Raw genomic sequence first — 20184 nt, forward strand, 5'->3', positions numbered from 1 at the left:
TATTTTATCACAAAAACGAAAATTTACAAAAATATTTTTCCTCATTCTAGCTAGTTGATATTTTGTCTAGTTAATTTTATTATTGAAAAAATACAAAAATAGTTTTGGCATTTTATTTTTCAAAAAAAAAAAAGATAAGAATAAAAAGTTCAAAAAATATATATTTATTTAGTTTAATTTTAAAATTGTACGTTTTAGTATATATTGAGTAGTATTAAAATTTCATTAATATAGTAACTATATGTCTTCTCTAAATATTTTATTATCTTAAATATACTAGTATCTTTATAAAACTATTTTTAATTCATTTTCAAAACCAAAAGAAGAAAATAAAAAGCAAAAAAAGGTGAAAGGCAAAAATAAGAAAGAAAAGCGGCCCCCATTTCCCCCTAAATTCACGTGCTCACCTAACAGATTGATTCCTTTTGATCAACTTATTAATTTTGGCATCTTCCTTTGGAGGGGACCATACATTTTTAATATTGTTTTTCTTGTTCTCCAAGCCCCCATTCATTGGTCGAAAATTTTATATAACAAAGACACTCACACACAAAGAGGGTTGGGAAAAAAAAGGAATAGAGAGAGAGGAGGAGACAGATAGAAAAAATAGAGAGCTTCAAATATTAAAAAAAAAGAACGAAAAAAGAGAGGAGGAAACCGGGGGAGAAGAAACAGATCGAGAAAGGAAAAACGGAAAACAGAGGCGACCATCTTCTTCACGTTTCCTCTAAAATCCTCCTCCATTTTTCTACCATAGAACACATGAAAAACACACAAACGGACGAGGGGGGGCCTGGACAGAAAACAGAGTTAAAATAGAAAGGGGAACAGGTAAAAAGGGTCACGAAACAAAGTCATCAGAGTGAGGGGATTTAGAAAAATAACAGAGTGACGAGGAAACGGCCAGTGGCGCCTCAACCTCGATCAATCAACTGCAAATTGCCATACAAAACACCATCCAAACTCCTTGAAAACCCAGCTGAAATGTAGCTTCAAGAACTGCCACCAAACACAATAAAATAGATCTTTGAACCATTGTCATGTCCTCTAAAGTAGCTGTAAAAACGCAGCAACTGTCCTTCAAAAAGACCTCTATTAGCGCCACCTCCAAAGCGGCTTCTAACACTACTCCAAAATAGTCGTGACGCTAGCCTTGAATTGCAGCAAAACTAGCCACTTCTCTAAAAGTTTCGGCCAAGTTTTGAGGTTGCCGATGAGGTTCTGTTCGAGGTCCGCCTTTGGGTTCGTCGTTGACTTTCAAAATCTACAAAGTCACGTTCTTGCATTGAAGGTCTGCTTTTCTGATTTTGCTTTGTTACAGTATTTGTTTTGAAATACATGATCCTTGGTGTTTTGAATTATGAATCAGTTTGAATGAAGTTCTTTACTCTTTATGAAATAACACTGAATAATCTTCTTGTTAACATGACGTCAAAGGCCATCCTTATTCTTTATTTTCAGTATCTTATTTATTTGCTTCACTTGTATGTGAAAAGAATTTGTTATTTGCGCTTTTATTTTAGCTTACATTATTTTCATGATGGCTTTTATTTTTATAAGGCATTTTAGTGCTCATTTATTAATCATTCTTCTGATTGACGGGGATTTGGGGGTAGGGTAGTATTTGGACCACAGGTTGATACTAGGTGCATATGACAATTTGGCTAGCCAAGATATTAAAATTTGGGCATATGCTATTGAATACTACTTGACCAAATATTAATAATACTATAAACTAGCCCACTTTCATAATAGCTAAAATCATACATTTGTCCACAATAAACTCCATAACTGTGGACTCCTATACAATCGTCTTGAACTCAGAAAAATTAGCTTATGAAAATATCGTAGATGCTTTTGGCACGATTAATAATAATTATCGTGGCTATGGGTACGATTCCCTTGGCATGGTCGCGATACGTAAAACTCAATTCGGGTGTGCATTTCATGTGACCCTACCATAATTTTGAATAATAATAATAGAAATAAACATGTTATAAATCCGGGTGTGCATTTCATGTGACCCGGCTCCAATTTCCAATAAGGTTAAATAAAACGTGTCGTGAACCGCGGGTACATTTCATGTAGCATGGCTTACGATGTGTTTTAAACAACCTTGAATTTTCCTAAAACATTAAAAAGCGGTTAGAAAGTTAAAACAATGCACGTAGGTTTAAAACGTGTAATTAATCAGATAATTAGGCCAATCTTAATAGTTAAGCGACCGTGCTAAAACCACGGAACCCGGGAATGCCTAACACCTTCTCCCGGGTTAACAGAATTCCTTACCCGGATTTCTGTGTTCGCAGACCATAAATATGAGTCAACTTCCTCGATTCGGGATTTTAAATCGGTGACTTGGGACACCATAAATTATTCCAAGTGGCGACTCTGAATAATATAAATAATCCCGTTTTGATTGTCACTTAAATTAGAAAAAACTCCCTATATTTCCCCCTCTCAGGTGGTAAAAAGAAGGTGTGACAATATATATATATATGTAGTGATTGCGATATATCTATCTCAATTAGCATTCGAGCATATGAGATTGTATTCCCCCGAGCTGTAAATTTATCAGTATAGATAAGCTTACCTAAGGAATCTGCTATCCTCCTAAAATTTTCAGCAATCCGGTATTGAATTGGAAAAGCTAGGGAAGACAACCTAAATGAATTGGTTCATTGCTAATCCTGAAATCAGGATCCTATTGTTTCAGAATCAAAGGCCAATTAATAAATGTATATGGGCCACTTTGCATATTATTGTATTATTTGTCCTATTCACAGTACAGTCAAACCAAAAGATGAAGTAGTCATCACTACGTAGAGAGTGCGGAACCAAAGTATTATTTTTTTGGACTCAAAGCACAAAAATAGGTGAAAAAATGGTGACCATTTTGTGTATAGCACATGATTTACATGCGCTATACCTTAAGGACACATTTGTCCGTTAAGGTATAACACATGTAATACATGCACTATACCTGATTTTCAAAGGGCGGTCAACGTACAAATATAACGCATATATTAGATGTGCTATACCTAAAGTTGAAAAGACAGATAGATATAGTGTATCAAATATATGTGCTATACCTGTATTAAAAAATGGCTAGTCTTCTTCGGGACAAAATCCCAAAAATGGTTCCCCACCCCCATTTTAAACCTTAAAGCTCCATTGGAGCCCACCCGTCCCAAAAAATCTTGCCCCTTTATTATTTTAGCGAGCTAACACCCGATCCAAGGTGTTGTCGTGTAGTGGAGCCCTTTTATTGCCTGTTTCGGTGGTCAAATCTTCATTCTTTCTCAATTCAAAAAACTCTAAAAAGAGGTATTCCACATTACTTTTGTAGTATAACTCATGTATATAATTGTCTAATTAATTATTTTTACTGTATTGTATGCTTTTTGTGATCGTTTTTTGATATATTTATTTTTTATTTTTTACCCGGATTAGTTTATTTATGTGCAAAAAATTATGAAAAATTGTATATTATTTTTTGATTGAATAATTAGTGTTATATGTGACTTTATTGTTGTTCATATAAAAATATGTGACATTATTATTGTTTAGTGTCCTTTAGTGTTATGTTGTGCCTTTTATTGTTATGTAGTGTCGTTTAGTCTGGTAGAACTGATAATAATTTTAATTTATATTAGTTGATGCTGTTTATGGCCATTTAGAGTAGTGTAACTTTAGTGATTTTTAGGATTCTTTAGTGTACAATAAAAACTACCTGCCCTTATCAACTAACCCGGTTAGAGTACTTAATTATGGATCAAATATTAATCAATTATTAAGTATTTATTAAATATATTATTAGACGACGATCAAATATTAGATATGAATTATAAAATAATTAGTTGACAGTACAAAGAGACTATGAGAGATTTATGTGTAAAATATAAAAGTTAACAAACAAATCGATATGAATTAAATAAGAACAACAACAATAGTAATACCACAGAAATAATAAGAAAAATAGGAACAACATGAAATCCAAAAAAAAGATACACAACAAAAGCAAAATAGTATCCCTACCAAACTAATCCCACAAAGTTATGACATAAGGCAAGACCGAACTACCTCCTAACCTACAACCCTAATACTCGACCTCCACATGTTCCTATCAAGTGCCATGTCCTCAGAAATCTGAAGGCTCGCCATATCCTGCCTGATCACCTCCCCCCAATACTTCTTAGGCCGCCCTCTATCTTTCCTCGTGCCCTCCACAACCAGCCGTTCGCACCTCCTTACCGGAGCATCTGGGCTTCTCCTCTCAACATGCCCTGTCATGACCCAACTTTCCCTCCGTTTGGGTATCATGATGGAACCTAGTCTTAGGGACTAGATAAGCCTAACTCATACTGAAATACCACAATAATAAATGAAATTTAACAGTCTTAAAGCAGAAATCTCTACAAAATTTATAATTCCCAAAACCTGGTAGTACAAGTCATAAGCTCTTCAGAGTTAGCTACCACTTCTAAATATAACTGTTCGGAAAAGAGTGAAAATAGTTGAATACAAGTAAGAAGGTGACTCCGAAGCCTGCGAACGCAACATCAAGTTTACCTTGAGTCTCCTCGACAATGATCCGTACAACTACTAATGATCGATACCTAGATCTGCACAACAAAAATGTATAGAAGAGTAGCATGAGCACACCACAGCGATGCCTAGTAAGTATCAAGACTAACCTCGATGGAGTAATGACGAGGAACAATCAAGACACCTACCGGTCCAATAAACTGTATAAATATAGAAACAACGGAACATGATGTATCTATAAAAACTACATGAAATGGCTAACAATACTACAATCACAATAAGGAAGAAAACAACAAGTAACAACGGAAATATCAAAATAATGACATAGAAGAGCGAGCGAAAACATAAACCCAAATCCTAAATTCACAATACAGTAAAGGTAAGCAATAACTCAAATCCTACGACAATGTTCACATCAGGTCTTATCCAACAATTTCCATGAAGTACCGAATCTCGAACAAATTATAGCTCACGAGTCCCAGTACCTGAAATCTAACACTTGACATCCTGTGCCCCCATCACACCTCATGGTCATGCTGACAACTCACTTGCTAACTAGAGCTACCCTCACATATATAACAAGTAAACAAGGGTGTGCATCTATACTCAGCAAAATCAGGAGGACTTCACATCCAATAGGAGCGTTCAACTACGTGTATGCATGTGCAAGTGCTTTAACACAGTTTCTACCAGCTAATAAGCATAAGGAAAAGAACAGACAACACGTAATATATTTCCTCACAACTTCCACGAGATAAAGCTCATACAAGTAAGCGTACCACAACAAAATATCAAACAACAAGAATGCCCCCAGGCCATCACAAATCATTACAATCATCCCTGACATAGCCCACCTTGTCTCGCAATGTGTACAAATAATAACATAATAAGTGCCCGCCTTGTTTCGCCACATGTGCATCATAATGTTTCCACCTTGTCTCACCACATGCGCAACCCACATATAAGCATATCTATACATACCCCACCTTGTCACGCCGCATGTGCAATATATCAATAGTAGCAATAGCACAGCAGAAACCTTGTGCAATCCCATAACAACAACCGCACGGTAGAAACCTCGTGCATCACAATATCAACAACTGCACGGTAGAAACCTCGTGCACCACCAGAACAAGTACAACAATAGCAATGACAACATATACAAGAACACGACAAGTAAATTAACTCAAGAACTTTCGATCACAAAGAGACGGTAAAACTAGCTCACGAGGAATAACCACAATAGAGAATACTAAGCGTAATAAGAACAACTCAACAAGGGAGAAAATAATATGAAGCAACGATCCCACAATATGTAATTCAACACCAAGGAAGCTAACACGAATCAAATAATTCCAAATAAGGAAATGTCAACTAAATATAAGATATCTAAACTTCTTTTAAGGTTGGGCAATTTACGAAGAATATACTACAATTTCAATTAAGGATGAGCAACGGGAAGATAATCATAACCTCAATTAAGACTAAACAATTACAGGGGAGATAATAATGATTTCCAATAAAGACGAGCAGTTATGAAAGATAGCATGACAATAAAAGAGGTAAAAATCTTTAGTTAAGCAAAATAAGAGTCAAATAGGCAATAAGAATAAATCATAAGCAACTAATTCCAATTAGAGTATGTAGACGTGAAACTAGTAAGTGGAAAACTCACGCATATCAAGTACACATTCATACACAGTGAATATAAGGACCTAAGAACCCTAAAAAGCCAATTTTTCCACAAATAAGTCCGAGCATGCACTCGTCACCTCGCGTACATGAACTACAATCAACATAGCAGACTCAAATCCTAAGGGGAAGTCCCCCACACAAGGTTAGGCAAGATACTTACCTCAAAGACAACAAACCGATACTCTAAAATGCACTTCTCGAGTGAAAAGACCTCCAGACAGCTCAAATCTAACCAAATTAACTTCAAAGCACAAATAAAACACATAAGAAACTATTCCGGATCATGAAGTCTCAATCTTTAACAAAATCCAAAAATCAGTCCAAAAGTCGACCTCCTGGGCCCACACCTTGGAACCCGACAAATTTTATAAAAATCGAATACCCATTCCGATACGAGTTCAACCATACTAAATTTATCAAATTTTGATACCATTTGGTCCCTCAAATCATGATTTTTCATTTTAGGAATTTTCTTCAAAAACTAACATTTTTCCCAACCCAAAACACAAATTAAATGATGAAAATGAAGATAAAATCATGGAATATGTTAGATTCTAGATGAAGAACACTTACCCAATCGATTTGTATGAAAAACCCTCAAGGAATCGCTAAAAACTGAGCTCCATAAGTCAACAAATAATCGATTCGATTTATCGATAAACCGATTCGAATGGACGCCCTTATCCGAAACACACCTGAAACACACCCGAGTGCCCCGGGACCCCATCTAAACACACAAACAAGTCATATAACCTAACACAAACTTGCTCGAGGTCTCAAATCATATGAAACAATGCCGAAAAGAAGAATCACACCATGAATCGAACTATGAACTTCCAAATCTTCCAACTTTGAAAACTTGTGCCGAAACCTATCAAATCAACCCGAAGTGACGCCAAATTTTGCAGACAAGTCCAAAATGACATAACGGAGCCGTTCCAACTCTCGAAATCGCATTCCAACTCCGATATCACAAAAGTCAACTATGGGTCAAACTTCTCCACTTTCCAAGCTTCAACTTTTCCAACTTTCGCTGAAACGCCTCAAATTACCCTACGGACCTCCAAATCCAAAATTGGGATGCATGCCCAAGTCCAAAATCACCATACGAAGCTGTTGAGATCATCCAAAATCCATTCCAGGGCCGTTTACTCAAAATTCCAATTCTGATCAAATTCTCACCGTTTAAACTTCCAAAACTAGATTCCTTCTTCCAATTTGACTCTGAATTATCTGTTAAGTGAATTCAACCATGCCGCAAGTCGATACCCATAATATGAAGCTGCTCCAGACCTTACGCCTCCGGATAGAGCTTAATTTCTCAAAACGACCAGCCGGGTCGTTACTGAGTGCACACTTCCAACATACACTCGCGGGTGATCCCACATCACTCCAATCCAAAATGACCGGCCGGGTCGTTACATGCCCGAACCATTTGAGCTGCGCTTCCCAAATCTTGTCATCCATAGGGGCCACGCACACCTTCTCCCGAATATCATCATTCCTAATCTTATCCATCCTAGTATGCCCGCACATCCACCTCAACATCCTCATTTCTGCTACCTTCATCTTCTGGATATGTGACTTCTTAAATATATTGAATATTATTTAGTATTAACTTTTTAGTATTTTTATATGAATAATTATTAAAAATATCGTGATTAGTTAAGAAAAGTAAACATAATCCTACCGAATTTTAGTCAAAAAATCGAAGAAACTAACATATAAATAATTGTTTTATTTATCACCCGAAGTGATAATATAGAAAATTTATCGATTAAATATTAATATAAAAAATATCACAATGTATTTAAACATGTTAAACGATTAAAGAGAAAAATACTTTAATTAATATTATTTACTTTACAGACATCGTCATATATCCTCCACCTGTGCATCCTGGACCTGTTGTTCGAGAGCTGCTGTTGCTCCAAAGTGGTCGTAGGTCTTCACACATATGGGATGGACATTTGCTGTCCCAGACCTTCCACCCTAGATGTATAGAAGATCTTTGAGAGTTCATTAGGGACCACCCATACAGTTACACGCCTTGAGCAGATGGGGTTTTACCAGATTATAGAGATCGGCCAGTTGTAGTTTGATTGGCCTCTGATCACGACTATGATAGAGCGGTGGTGACCTCAGACTCACACATTTCATCTACCTATCGGCGAGGCTACCATCATACTAGAGAACGTGGAGGTTCTATTAAGGTTGCCCGTTGATGGTATGGTTGTCAGCTACCTACAAGCTCTTAGGGATTATACGAGAGAAGACTATATACATATGTTGTAGAGGCTCATAGGTTTCCATCCCACGGAGCCAACTACTATGAGTAGTGTTGGTCGATTGTAGTTATAGCCCGTTAGGCAACATCTGGTGGCATTGCATGTGGAGATTACTGATGACTTACCGGTAGAGGCTATCGAGCGGTAGACGAGGCTATTGCTACTGATGATGTTTGGTGGTATTCTATTCCTCAACACTTCAGGAAACCTCGTTAGTTTGCGATTTCTACATCATCTGGAGTGGCTAGATGAGTTACCTACTTACAACAAGGGTGGAGCTGTTCTAGCCTACCTTTATAGGTAGTTGTACTAGTCATCCATGGGCACCATTAGAGATGTTGCCAGTTTTATACCACTACTACATTTGATAACATTATCAATTCTTTCATGATTATAACAGAGATAGTACAAAATAACTTAAATTTTATGTCCACAATCAATAATAGGTTTGGGCTTGGGAGCGGTTCATGCAAATCCATCCACCTCTCCTACCAATAGCTCCAGATGCACCACCTCTACCTTTTCTACCACTTGCTAGGAGGTAGGTAGATAGGCGAGTCCGCTCCCGCGAGGTCGAGGCTAGACATCATCTCCTTTATTATAGGGATTTGTTGGATTTACTTGAAGACGCTAAGGTAAATGTATGACTAAGTTTGTTTGAAAATGCTTGATCTGTCTTGCGTTTACTCATGATTCTTGTTTAATAAATAGTCCATATGGAGGCCATACAGTGACGAGCTTATCGCTGGATTGCCAGATGCTCTCACGTTCGAGCTATGTGGATGTCTTTAGTCCCACTTATATGTCTCGATATAGGTGATTAATATGCCACCGAGCGAGTCCTTCGACTATTTGGTCGACGCAAGCTTATACCTATTCTGCCTAGTTAGCATTCCACACATTACGAGTGGATGATCGTAGCAAGGTCGACCAGACATACTTGGACTGGCTAGAGGCCCAAATAGAGGATTGGGATAAGAGATATGGCCTGATTTTGCCATACCCTCCATATTGACGGGGAACATGAGTACATGGTTTGGTATCGCCGCATAACTCGCCTTCTAATCTGGAATCCCGTTCATCGCAATGGTGGTCGGTACGTTCCATACGCCGGGAGACATGGTGCACTAGTATGTTATTTGGTATAGTTACTTATCATGTTACATTACTTTAACATCCTTCCTTAATAAATATTTTGTATCCTATGCAAGCTACTGGTTTACACCATTTCTACCAGTTGGGACTGGAGATGCTACAACTTACAGGCGACAGAGCGATAGTTGTGCACGGGTTTGGTCGTCGGGTTGCTGATCTTGCTTCTTACATATTGAGAGCTGCCCAAGAGGATGCGCGGTTAGGTTACGAGGTTGCTTATGTGCTGCCTGAGGAGTACCATCATGGGCCACACGTGGCCCTAGTACATGTTAGACATGGCATGTATGGCCAGAGAAGGGGTGGCCTACGTGGTCGTGGTGGTCTTCAAGGATGAGGTCCCCGGAAAAGGGGCGTTGAGGCACCCTTGGAGGATATTGGAGAGGATCATCCGGGTGACTACCCTGAGCCACACAATGCTTATCATGGTATTCTATCATTTAGCCTTTAGTTGTCACCACGGACTTCACAGGTTACCTTGTCAGCTCTAGTTTTGATCGCAGGCACCGCCATTACACAGTATGATTGGGATCACTATTTTCCTAGTCGTCTAGAGCCATCGAGGGTTGCTGTTGATTGTCTGATACGAGAGGTGCATAAAGGTCGAAGCTTGAGTTATGGCTTTTCATCGAGGGCTGCTGAGGATCTTTCATGTACATATAGGTAGACATCACATCAGGTCGAGATGTTTTAACCTTCATCTACTCCAGTGCACCTCAAAGTCCCTACCGAGCATTGTGTGCCTACTTAGGTGCCGGTTTATTTGTATTACTATTACTTCAATTTATTTTATCTTATATATTAGTCAGTAATATCTAAATTATTTATATTTTTTAAATATTTCGTCATCACCTATAACAGAGGCCACATTGTGCGATACTCGCTTACCGGAGATGGATGATCTTATTCATGAGCCCGCTGAGACCGTGGTTAGACCATTAATTTTTTTTGCTAACACGTAAGTTAGTATTCTATATTTCATATACTAAAATATCTTATTATTTTGTAGGTTATGATATCCCAACACCCACTTCTACTGAGCCTGCTAGCCTTCCTGACGATCATATTGCATCGCATCCTCAAATAAAGAGGCGATGTGATGGAGATGATTCCGATAGCATAGCCGGACGAGATGGTATGGGCCTTAGGCCAGCCAATGTTTTAAAGAATATAGGCTATGAGATACATTTATATGTATTTTGAGTTGTATATATTACATTAAATATCTAATAGTAAAATTATGATGTTTTACATAATAAGCGTGTGTGTTTTTATTTTTCAGGTTATTTGTTAGTTTAAAACTAGAACTTAAATAAATAAGATAGATTAGCATAAATTTAAATTCGCTAAACAATACACATAATATATGACACTTACAACATAAATATAAAAAATTACACTTAACACATCCATGTGTTTGTTTAGTCACTATCGCCCATTATTTTTTGCTTCAATCACTGAAATTGTTCTTCCAACCAATTATTTTCTTCTTTTGTCTCTTCAGTTTCTCCTACACTATGACAAGTTGTTCTTGGAGTTTCAAGATTTGAAGTTCGTACTCACCGGTCAGATTTCAAATGTTTAACAAACATGATTTATAATATTCCTGGTTAATGGGTTCATCATACCATTCTTCAAAACCACATTGGTTTTCGTCCTACAAATGGGGATGACAACAAAAGACTACTAATTAATATGTTATAAATAATATATTAACTAACATAACTTTCAATTATAATAACTTACAACTTGTTTACATATCCAACGTCTGCGACCTAGATTGCAATTTGACCAACATGGAGTCAAAACTGCACGTTTACCACAGTAACACCTTGGTACGTCATTATGTGTACGTCATTGTGTCCAGACATATCATAATGCTCGAACTTGAAAAATTATGGAAAATTATTTTCTTCATTTGGTTAAGCCGCAAATAATAATGCAGAATGCACGGTTTTTTTTATAGGCAGCTATTAGTGATTTTAGATTGCATAACACATATTGTTGATGCGTTATGTTTCGCGTGCTAATGGTTCTTTATGGTACAAGTCCGTGCAACTTTTTTAGGTTGACAGCTTTTTCAGGTTGACATGAAAATACACATAGCACATATTTTAATGCAATATGTTTCGCGTGCTAATAATTTTTTACGAGACAGGTCCGCACAACTTTTTCAGGTTGACATGATAGTACACATAACACATATTATTGATGTGTTATGTTTCGCGTGCTAATGATTCTTTAAGGTACAAGTTTGTGCAGCCTTTTCAAGTCGACATGACAATACACATGACGCATATTATTGATGCGTTACGTTTCACGTGCTAATGATTCTTTACGGTATAAGTCCGTACAACTTTTTCAGGTCGATATGACAATACACATAACACTTCTTATTGATGCGCTATGTTTAACGTACAAGTTCGTGCAATTTAGTTCTTTTCAAGTTAAACCAACATTCTAGTATTCAAAAACCATTTCAACATTTCAAAAATGCCTCTAACATTTAATAAGTGGTTTAAGAAGATGCAAAAAGTTGAAGGTAGTTCAACATATCCACATGGAACACGTCATAACACAATCGATCCCTACCTTAAAAAAATATGCTAGGTTGCTATACTGATTTGGTGGATGACAAGTGGTATGGTGTTCTACGTCCCTTGGAAAATAATCCTATCAATATACATACTGATCTCAAAGTTGCAGGGCACATTATTAAGGGGTAAGCGCATTCAACAAAGGCTGAAGGTATGCGAATTTGGGGTGAAAAACTATAATGGGTTCCCCTTTACTCAAAAAGGTATGATTATGAAGTACTATACCATTGGCATGAGATAGATGTACCACAAGCACTGTCTGCAACATTCCAAACAAACACATATAAAGATGAACCAGAAGTGATACAACATTTGATGAAGGAGATTTTAGAGATGGAAAAGGTACTAGCCATTCATCATGCACTGGATGATGCAAGGAACGGAGGATCGGTATTGGGATTTATTAAAAAAATGAAAAATTGCATAGAGACATTGATTATCCTGTATTTTCAACAGTTGTCGAGTGGGAGGGACTACCTAAGTTTCTACAGCAAACGTTGGACGTATGAGTCCCATATTATTGTAGAAATCAAGCAAGTGGTCTTATTGATGATAGCGATCAAATACGTGAAATGTGTGTCAACTGGAGCCTAGATTATGATGCCCTTGGTCCGTATGGATGCGTACAAGATGTTGTGAAGACAATGACAATGAAATTGTGCCAGACAGTGACGATAATGGCAAATAAAAATCGTCATTTATTTCTTGAATTTATTTTTAATTGTTGGATTGAATCTTCAATGCTAAATGTCAATTAGATTTAATACTATCGGAAACTTAATTTTATTTCATAAATATCGCAAACAATACCATTATAGACATATAGTACAACAAAATTACTGCAACAGATCACTAAGTTTGTCCTTGAAAATTGGGCACATTGGATGAACTGCCACCGGGAGCTGAATTACCACCGCTGCCCAAAACAACTGAAGGCTATTTATGGTGATCATGTACTATTTGGAAACATATACCATATTTACGCGCATAAACGGTATCACCAACATCCATTTAGTTCCATATACACGTTCTTTTTTGCACTTGCCGGCGACATACATAATCCTGTGTTACATACCATTTTAAATGGCCACTGTAGGTGTTTACATATGTAGAAACACTCTATTCTTTATCAACGTACCTCGTTGCTGCAAAACTAGTATGTTGAAAGCACTTCATAGCATGTGAGCATGGCAAGTAATAGATCAACCATTTCCCACACGAACATAATATTCTGGATTCATTGATGGTGTGGGTATTATTACCGTGGCTTTGATGCAGATCAGTGCGAACTTCAAAAATATTTCGCTCGTTGCAGTATTGCAAATATGTATGCCACTGTGCTCGCTTCCTATATTTCTAAAATTGTTTCATTGGCTCTAGCATAAATTGAACACCCCTTTCCAACAAGGACGATGTACTTCGGGATCTTTTAACAAACCTCTGTCATTTTCTTGAATGACATCCGCACCATGGCAGTAACATGCAATCCACGGGCAGACTTCAACGATCCGTCAAAATACTCTGACACGTTTGTAGTCAAATTCCCCAATTCTACCACCATCCTTATGTAAAGTCCACTTATCAATATCATGTTGCATCAACCAACGATAAGCTTCTGGGTCTTCCGGTCTAATCAATTCCATTCGCCTCCTGAATTTACATTTTGATGATCTATTACTGCCATCCATATTAAATCCTATAAGCTCTTGTTCGGATGAGCCCACTAGAAGTTGGCCTTCAAGTGCCTAACACAGTAATGGTAAACGGTTCCTTCCATGTATCCAAAGTCTATATAGAACTTAAAAACCCACTATGCCGATCAGATATTAGACAAATACCTAACCGCTGTCTGACAACGTGCTCCTTCAAGTGGTTCAAAAACCATGTCCAAGTCTCCTGACTTTCATTGGCACAAATGGAAAATGCGAGGGAAATATGCTTCCATTAGCATCTACTGCAACAACAATCAACATCTTAATATCATACTTTCCATAGACATGAGTGCCGTCTATGAATATTACCGGCCGACAATGCACAAAACCATCAATGGCTGGTTTAAATGCCCAAAACACATATCTGAATATGAATTCTGGTATTCCTAGACTCTGCTCAAGCTTCCATTCAACAACACTCTTGGGGTTAAATTGTTGCAAAGCAACCATATACAAGGGTAGAGCGGTAAATGACTTATCCCAATTACCGTAAACAATCCTAAACGCACGTTTACGCCGAGAAATTCCTTTCTTTTGGTGATGGCACATCCATATACCTAGTGTACATATGTTATACACTTTTTAATCTTTTACCTTATAGACTGTAAAGACCCAGCCGATCATTTCGAGAGTTATAGCCCTGTTTTCCCATTTTTGCTTCTTTTTGTGTTCTTCAGCTATATTATAATATGTTGGGTCAGTTGGTTCGGGTCTGGAGTGGTTTTGAGAGTTATAGCCATGTTTCTCAATTGTGAAGTCTTAAGTTGGGAAAGTTGACCAGATATTGACTTATATGTAAACGACCTCGAATTTGAATTTTGATGGTTCCGTTAGCTCCATTAGGTGATTTTGTACTTGGGAGCGCATCTGGAATGTGATTTGGAGGTCCCTAGTAGGATTAGGCATGAATTGGCGAGAGTTGGAACTTTGGTGATTTTGACTGGCAATGAAAATTTTGATATTGGGGTCAGAATAGAATTCCGGAAGTTGGAGTAGGTATGTGGAATCATTTCTGACTTGTGTGCAAAATTTGGGGTCATTTGGATGTGATTTGGTAGGTTTCGACGTCGTTTGTGAAATTTGAAAGTTTAGAAGTTCTTAGGCTTGAATCCGAGGGTAATTTGATGTTTTGATATTGTTTTGAGTGATTCGAAGGCTCGACTGAGTTTGTATGGGGTTATGCAACTTGTTGGTATGTTTGGTAGAGGTCCGGAGGGCCTCGGGTTGATTTCAGATGATTGAAGGAACAAGTTTAGAATTGGAGGATTTGCTGAAGTTGAACTCAGCTGTCATAACCAGACCTGCGGAGTGGGAACTGTAGGTGCGAGCCTGCAGAAGTGGAGAAGGAGCCGTAGATGTAGCCAAGGCTGAGATACGAAGGCTGGGTGGCACAGCGAGCCCATAAGTACGAGACCTGGGTCGTAGATGCGGAAGAAGGGAGAGTGGTTAGTTCCGCAGAAGCAGAAGGATGTTGTTACACCCCATGTTTTCTTATATGAAAGTACGCCATAATTAAATTGATATAAGCTCGAAAATGAGATGTTACATCCCGCATCTTTTGTACGTTAAAGTTTCGTCGTTAGTTAAGCGACATAAGTTCAGGAATGAGATTATTTTGGGATTATAAGCATTATGTTATTTCAAACAAGTGATTCATAAATTCGTGAAGGTGAGAGGGTAAGCGGATCGAAGAAAATAAGTTTCATTGAAATTTGACAATTTGGGATAAAATACGGTCCGAGCTATAATACCCGCTATTTATGGACTAGTGCCATACAAGGTACCACATAACCATGATGGTATTATATATAAAGTGTGTTAAAAATGAGTAATATTTTAAGTAATTTGAGATAATTCTTAATTATGTGGGTAATTGGTTAATTATTGAATAATGAGATATTATCCAATTAATTAAGAAATTATTTGGATAAAGATAAAACTCCCCAATGTGGCAGCCCCCCCCCCCAAACCAATTTGAGTGAGTCATTAAGCCTTGCTTAAATGTCTTATTTTGAGAATCAAGGTGGCTTATTCATCCACCAAGTGGAGCCCACACAACCAAAGCTTAAAAGCTTGTGCTTGGCTTGGTTACACCTATTTTGCATTAGGATGAAGATGATGACAGATCCATCCTTAAGCTTAAAGCAAAGAGATTTTTATAGGTGATGCTTGTGCTCTTGACAAAGCAAAATAATGCATTTTGATGAGAAATGTGGGAAATTTTATGGTACTAAACTTTGTCGCAAGCCACTTTTATATCCAGTATACTAGTGTTGAAACTTACAATGAAATGTTGTCACGCCATATGAATGAAAGCGTGGTCAGTCAAATGACGGATGAACTTCAATAAAATTTCACACGAAGTTATACGGATTTTTTCCTACTTCGATACGACATTACGTGTTGTCTCAATTGACATGTGTAAGAGGGATTGTCAAGAGAATCGGCTCAGGTATGTTAAGTCAATCCCTTCTTTCTTATGACATGATCTATACGACACAAACAAAACGAGCAAATGCACAAATTCCATAAATGACTCTATTCATAGAAGTATTAGAGATGTGTATGTTCTTGAATTTTCATGTGTCATAATATTCTATCATCTGTTCATGGGTCTCAGAAAAATACGAAAGTTGAAAAGAGTTTACTTTATGATATTACTCAAAGACAAAATGGTCTTATGACATTCCGAAAGATTTTATTAACGTACTTTTCATACATTGCATTCATGTACATTGACCCATGACCAGATGGCGTTATATACACATATATATGTATGTATATACATGTATATGGGATATGGAAAAGATTATGGCGTTATATACACACCACCACCTGATCAGCTGGTATACGTTGATGATTTTGCCCACAGTGGCCGAGATGAAATGATGGGATGCCCTCAGAGGCTGATGATATTATGAAACATGTACTTATGCACGACATGACATTCATATGCATATGCATGACACTATAATTATTTTGTGATTTACAAAGTTATCCAGACTTACAGGTGGAGTCATTTACTCTATATTTCCTCCATGTCTGTTATGTACTTATTTATGTGCCTTACATACTCAGTACATTATTCGTACTAACATTTCTTTTTGCCTGAGGACGCTGCGTTTCTTGCCCTCATGTCCCGATAGACAGGTCGAGAGCCCTCCGAGTAGGCTATCAGCTCAGTGGAAGATATTGGTGCGCTCCATTTGTTTTAGAGTTGCTTGTTTGGTTAGTATGAGTTAGATGTGTATTGTTTTGTATGGCGGGACTCTATCCCGACCTTCATGAAAATTATATATTCTTAAAGGCTTGTAGATAGATGTCATGCATGTAAAAGATTGTATGACCTTTTCGGCTTATGTTTAGTATACGAGTGGTTATTTTGGCCTTATAGGATCATACGTCATATGTATAAATTTGGATTACATGTTGGATCGTCCAATGACGAGTATTTCTCCATGTTTTATTCTATTCATCTCACGATAGCCTCTATGGCACATTTACCTATAATAGTATGATACGAAAGATACGTTACGTAGGTACTCGGTTGGGTAAGGTACCGGGTGGCCATCGTGGCCCATCAGTTTGGGTCATGATAAAAGTGGTATCAAAGCAGTTCTGTCCGAGGTACTCTACAAGCCGTGTCTAGTAGAGTCTTGTTTATGGGTGTGTCGTGCACCACACTTATAAGATGGAGGCTACAGGGCATTTAAGACTGTCACTCTTTCTTCTTACTCTAGATCGTGTGGTAGAGCTCACTTATAAGAATTCAAACTCCTAGCTTCTATTTCATTCATAATAAGACGATACCTATAGTTGGTAAGAGATTAAATGTGGCTATGGACGAGTTGAGTCAGTGGGACTCGATTTTTCATGATGTTTATGATAAGTAAATATAAGGTCTTCAGTAGATCATCTGCGTACTAAGACGTGTAAGCCTCTTAATAAGGAGCCTTAAGGCAAAGATATCTATCCACCCATATGGTGAAAGGCAATGAGAGATTCAGAAGATAGATACAGGTTTCAATAAGTAAATTTGAAGAAGGGTACGAGGTGTGCAATTAATGAAGATTAACAGTATTTACAATTCAAGCAGAGAAAGATAAGTATTTTGAGTTACCTTCAATTGTAATAGAGGTATGTACAATTGGCCACACCCATCTCATTTATGCCATATGGAAGCTAACAGAAGTAATATTAGAGAAGGACAAATATCATGATCCAGCTGGGGTTAGAGTAAACCAAAATGGTGAATGGATTATTTGTGTTAGTTGACATTCTCAAAGGTATTGCAAATGTACTAATAGATCTCCTTGTGAGACACCCAGATGGTGCACTTTAAAATAATATAGCTAGATATGAGTACTACAAAGATAGGCATTAGAAGTCTGAAAGGAATAAATATTATCTTAATGTGGCTCCTGTCCCTAGTAGAGAGAGAATGTTAGGCAATCCGAAGAGCCAGTAGATGGAACAAGGGGAACTAAAAGTAAAAGAATGTCTTGTTGAAGTTTTCAGAATAAAATGATAGATATAAATGTTAACAGGGAAATAAAAAGAGAGTTAATGAAGAATTATGAGTGAGATGTGATACATAGATGACAACGGTAGAAAACAAATGACAGTATTACAAAGTCTACAATCAAGTGAAGGAAAAGACGAGAAGTGACAGGCCTTGAGACAACAAAAGAGTCTAGGCCATAAAGTCATATCCTCATTTCGAAAAATAAGTTCATGACTCTAACGTGATTACCAGAAGGAAATGTTAGACCCCAGAGTAATATAAATTAGTATGGGCTGGTGAACAAGATAAACTAAACATGAATTAGGGAATGAGTGATTTGATAATGGTCGACATCATGGGAATTTTGAATTGCATTCTAGCGATAATAGAATAGACAACAGAAGAAGATTCCTGAGAAATTCTGAGAATGTTCATTCAGGAAGACGCTTCCCTAAAGCAAGAAATGTGAGCAAAGTTAAGCTTAAGGGACTGTATGTGCCAATTATACTAAGTGTCACCCTCGCGAGTAAGGAATTTTGTTATCCTTGGTACAGAAGGATTACCGCAAGGCGAGTAAGGGTCATCGATGATGTGAAAAGATACCAAAGATGAAAAGGTAAAACATCTATAGATAGATCGTCGTGGCTTCAACTCTTAGTACTCCCTTAAAGGGGAGAATATGGAGTGATGTGGCATTAAGTTAGAATTAAGTGGTTATAGTAACTATGGAATGGTAAAGGAAGAATGTGATAAAAATGAGAAAGGAAGGAGATTGTACTTATCCAAATCCTATAGATATGCTACAATTTTAGAACATTATGCAAGCACGATGTCAAGGAAAGGAAGTAAGGTTTCCTGCCCATGATGTTATTGATAAATAAGGAGCCAGTGCAAGAGGTAAGTTAAGACAAAGGAAATAACCCAAGAAAAATTACGTGGAATATAGATATAAGAATGGACCAATGATAGTTAGTAGTTGATTCAGAAAGAGCCTAGTTATGACTAGACAAGAGGATACATACAAATTAATAGATCGTACAAGATAAACAGAATGAACCCCAACATGGGAAATTCAGTTTCTCAGATATGATATCATGACCTTGAGAAATATTCAGATGGAAGTTGGGGTAGTTGAAGATACCGTATGAGTGTTACGGGAATAAAAGAGAGTGACACTAGAAAGACAGTCAAAATATCAGTTCAGAGTCAACCCTACAAGCACAAAGACATGGAAATAAGCAACTACGAATAACTATAGGAAAGGAAGGACATCAAAAGATCCGTAATAAGCTCGCAGCTTTACAACAGCCAGAGGGTCTTCCCTAAGTATCACAATGAAAGACTAGCTGAGGAAATAAGGAAGAAGGCTTCAACTTAAGCACAACGACCTAAAGAGAAAATAGTCGTGTAACAACGGTCTCACAACAACATTGTAAGCACTCCAAAGGAAAGTGGCACCTACTGTGGCTAATGAACGGGAAGTAAAATTAAAAGTAATATTCGAGATCATATGAGTTGCACGGAAACTCTGGCATGTGTGGACACTAAGATAAGCTAAGTATGGACGCAACAAGGGGGCAGAAAAAAACCAGAAAAAGTAATAGCTTACGTTGAAAGAAAGCTAAGATGGAACGAAAGAAATTATTCAATCAATGATCCAGAGTTGGTTACATTATGAAGGCACTTAA

At 37.4% G+C, this 20184-nt stretch overlaps 1 protein-coding gene and 1 long non-coding RNA gene across 2 annotated transcripts; one reads left to right on the plus strand and one right to left on the minus strand.

Moving 5' to 3' along the window:
- Positions 1–572: 572 nt before the first annotated feature.
- On the plus strand, positions 573–10740 carry LOC104216573 (uncharacterized). The gene is made up of 3 exons (XR_708522.2): positions 573–1291; positions 10545–10612; positions 10693–10740. It is a non-coding gene; the product is annotated as an uncharacterized lncRNA (long non-coding RNA).
- A 3414-nt stretch (positions 10741–14154) lies between these two features.
- On the minus strand, positions 14155–14541 carry LOC138873582 (uncharacterized). Its single transcript, XM_070152053.1, has one exon. It carries the CDS (start codon positions 14539–14541, stop codon positions 14155–14157), a length of 387 nt encoding a protein of 128 aa, XP_070008154.1.
- Between the last annotated feature and the right edge of the window lie 5643 nt (positions 14542–20184).

The sequence above is a fragment of the Nicotiana sylvestris genome, chromosome 7 (assembly GCF_000393655.2).
Source record: "Nicotiana sylvestris chromosome 7, ASM39365v2, whole genome shotgun sequence".
In the NCBI taxonomy this organism is placed as follows: Eukaryota; Viridiplantae; Streptophyta; class Magnoliopsida; order Solanales; family Solanaceae; genus Nicotiana; species Nicotiana sylvestris.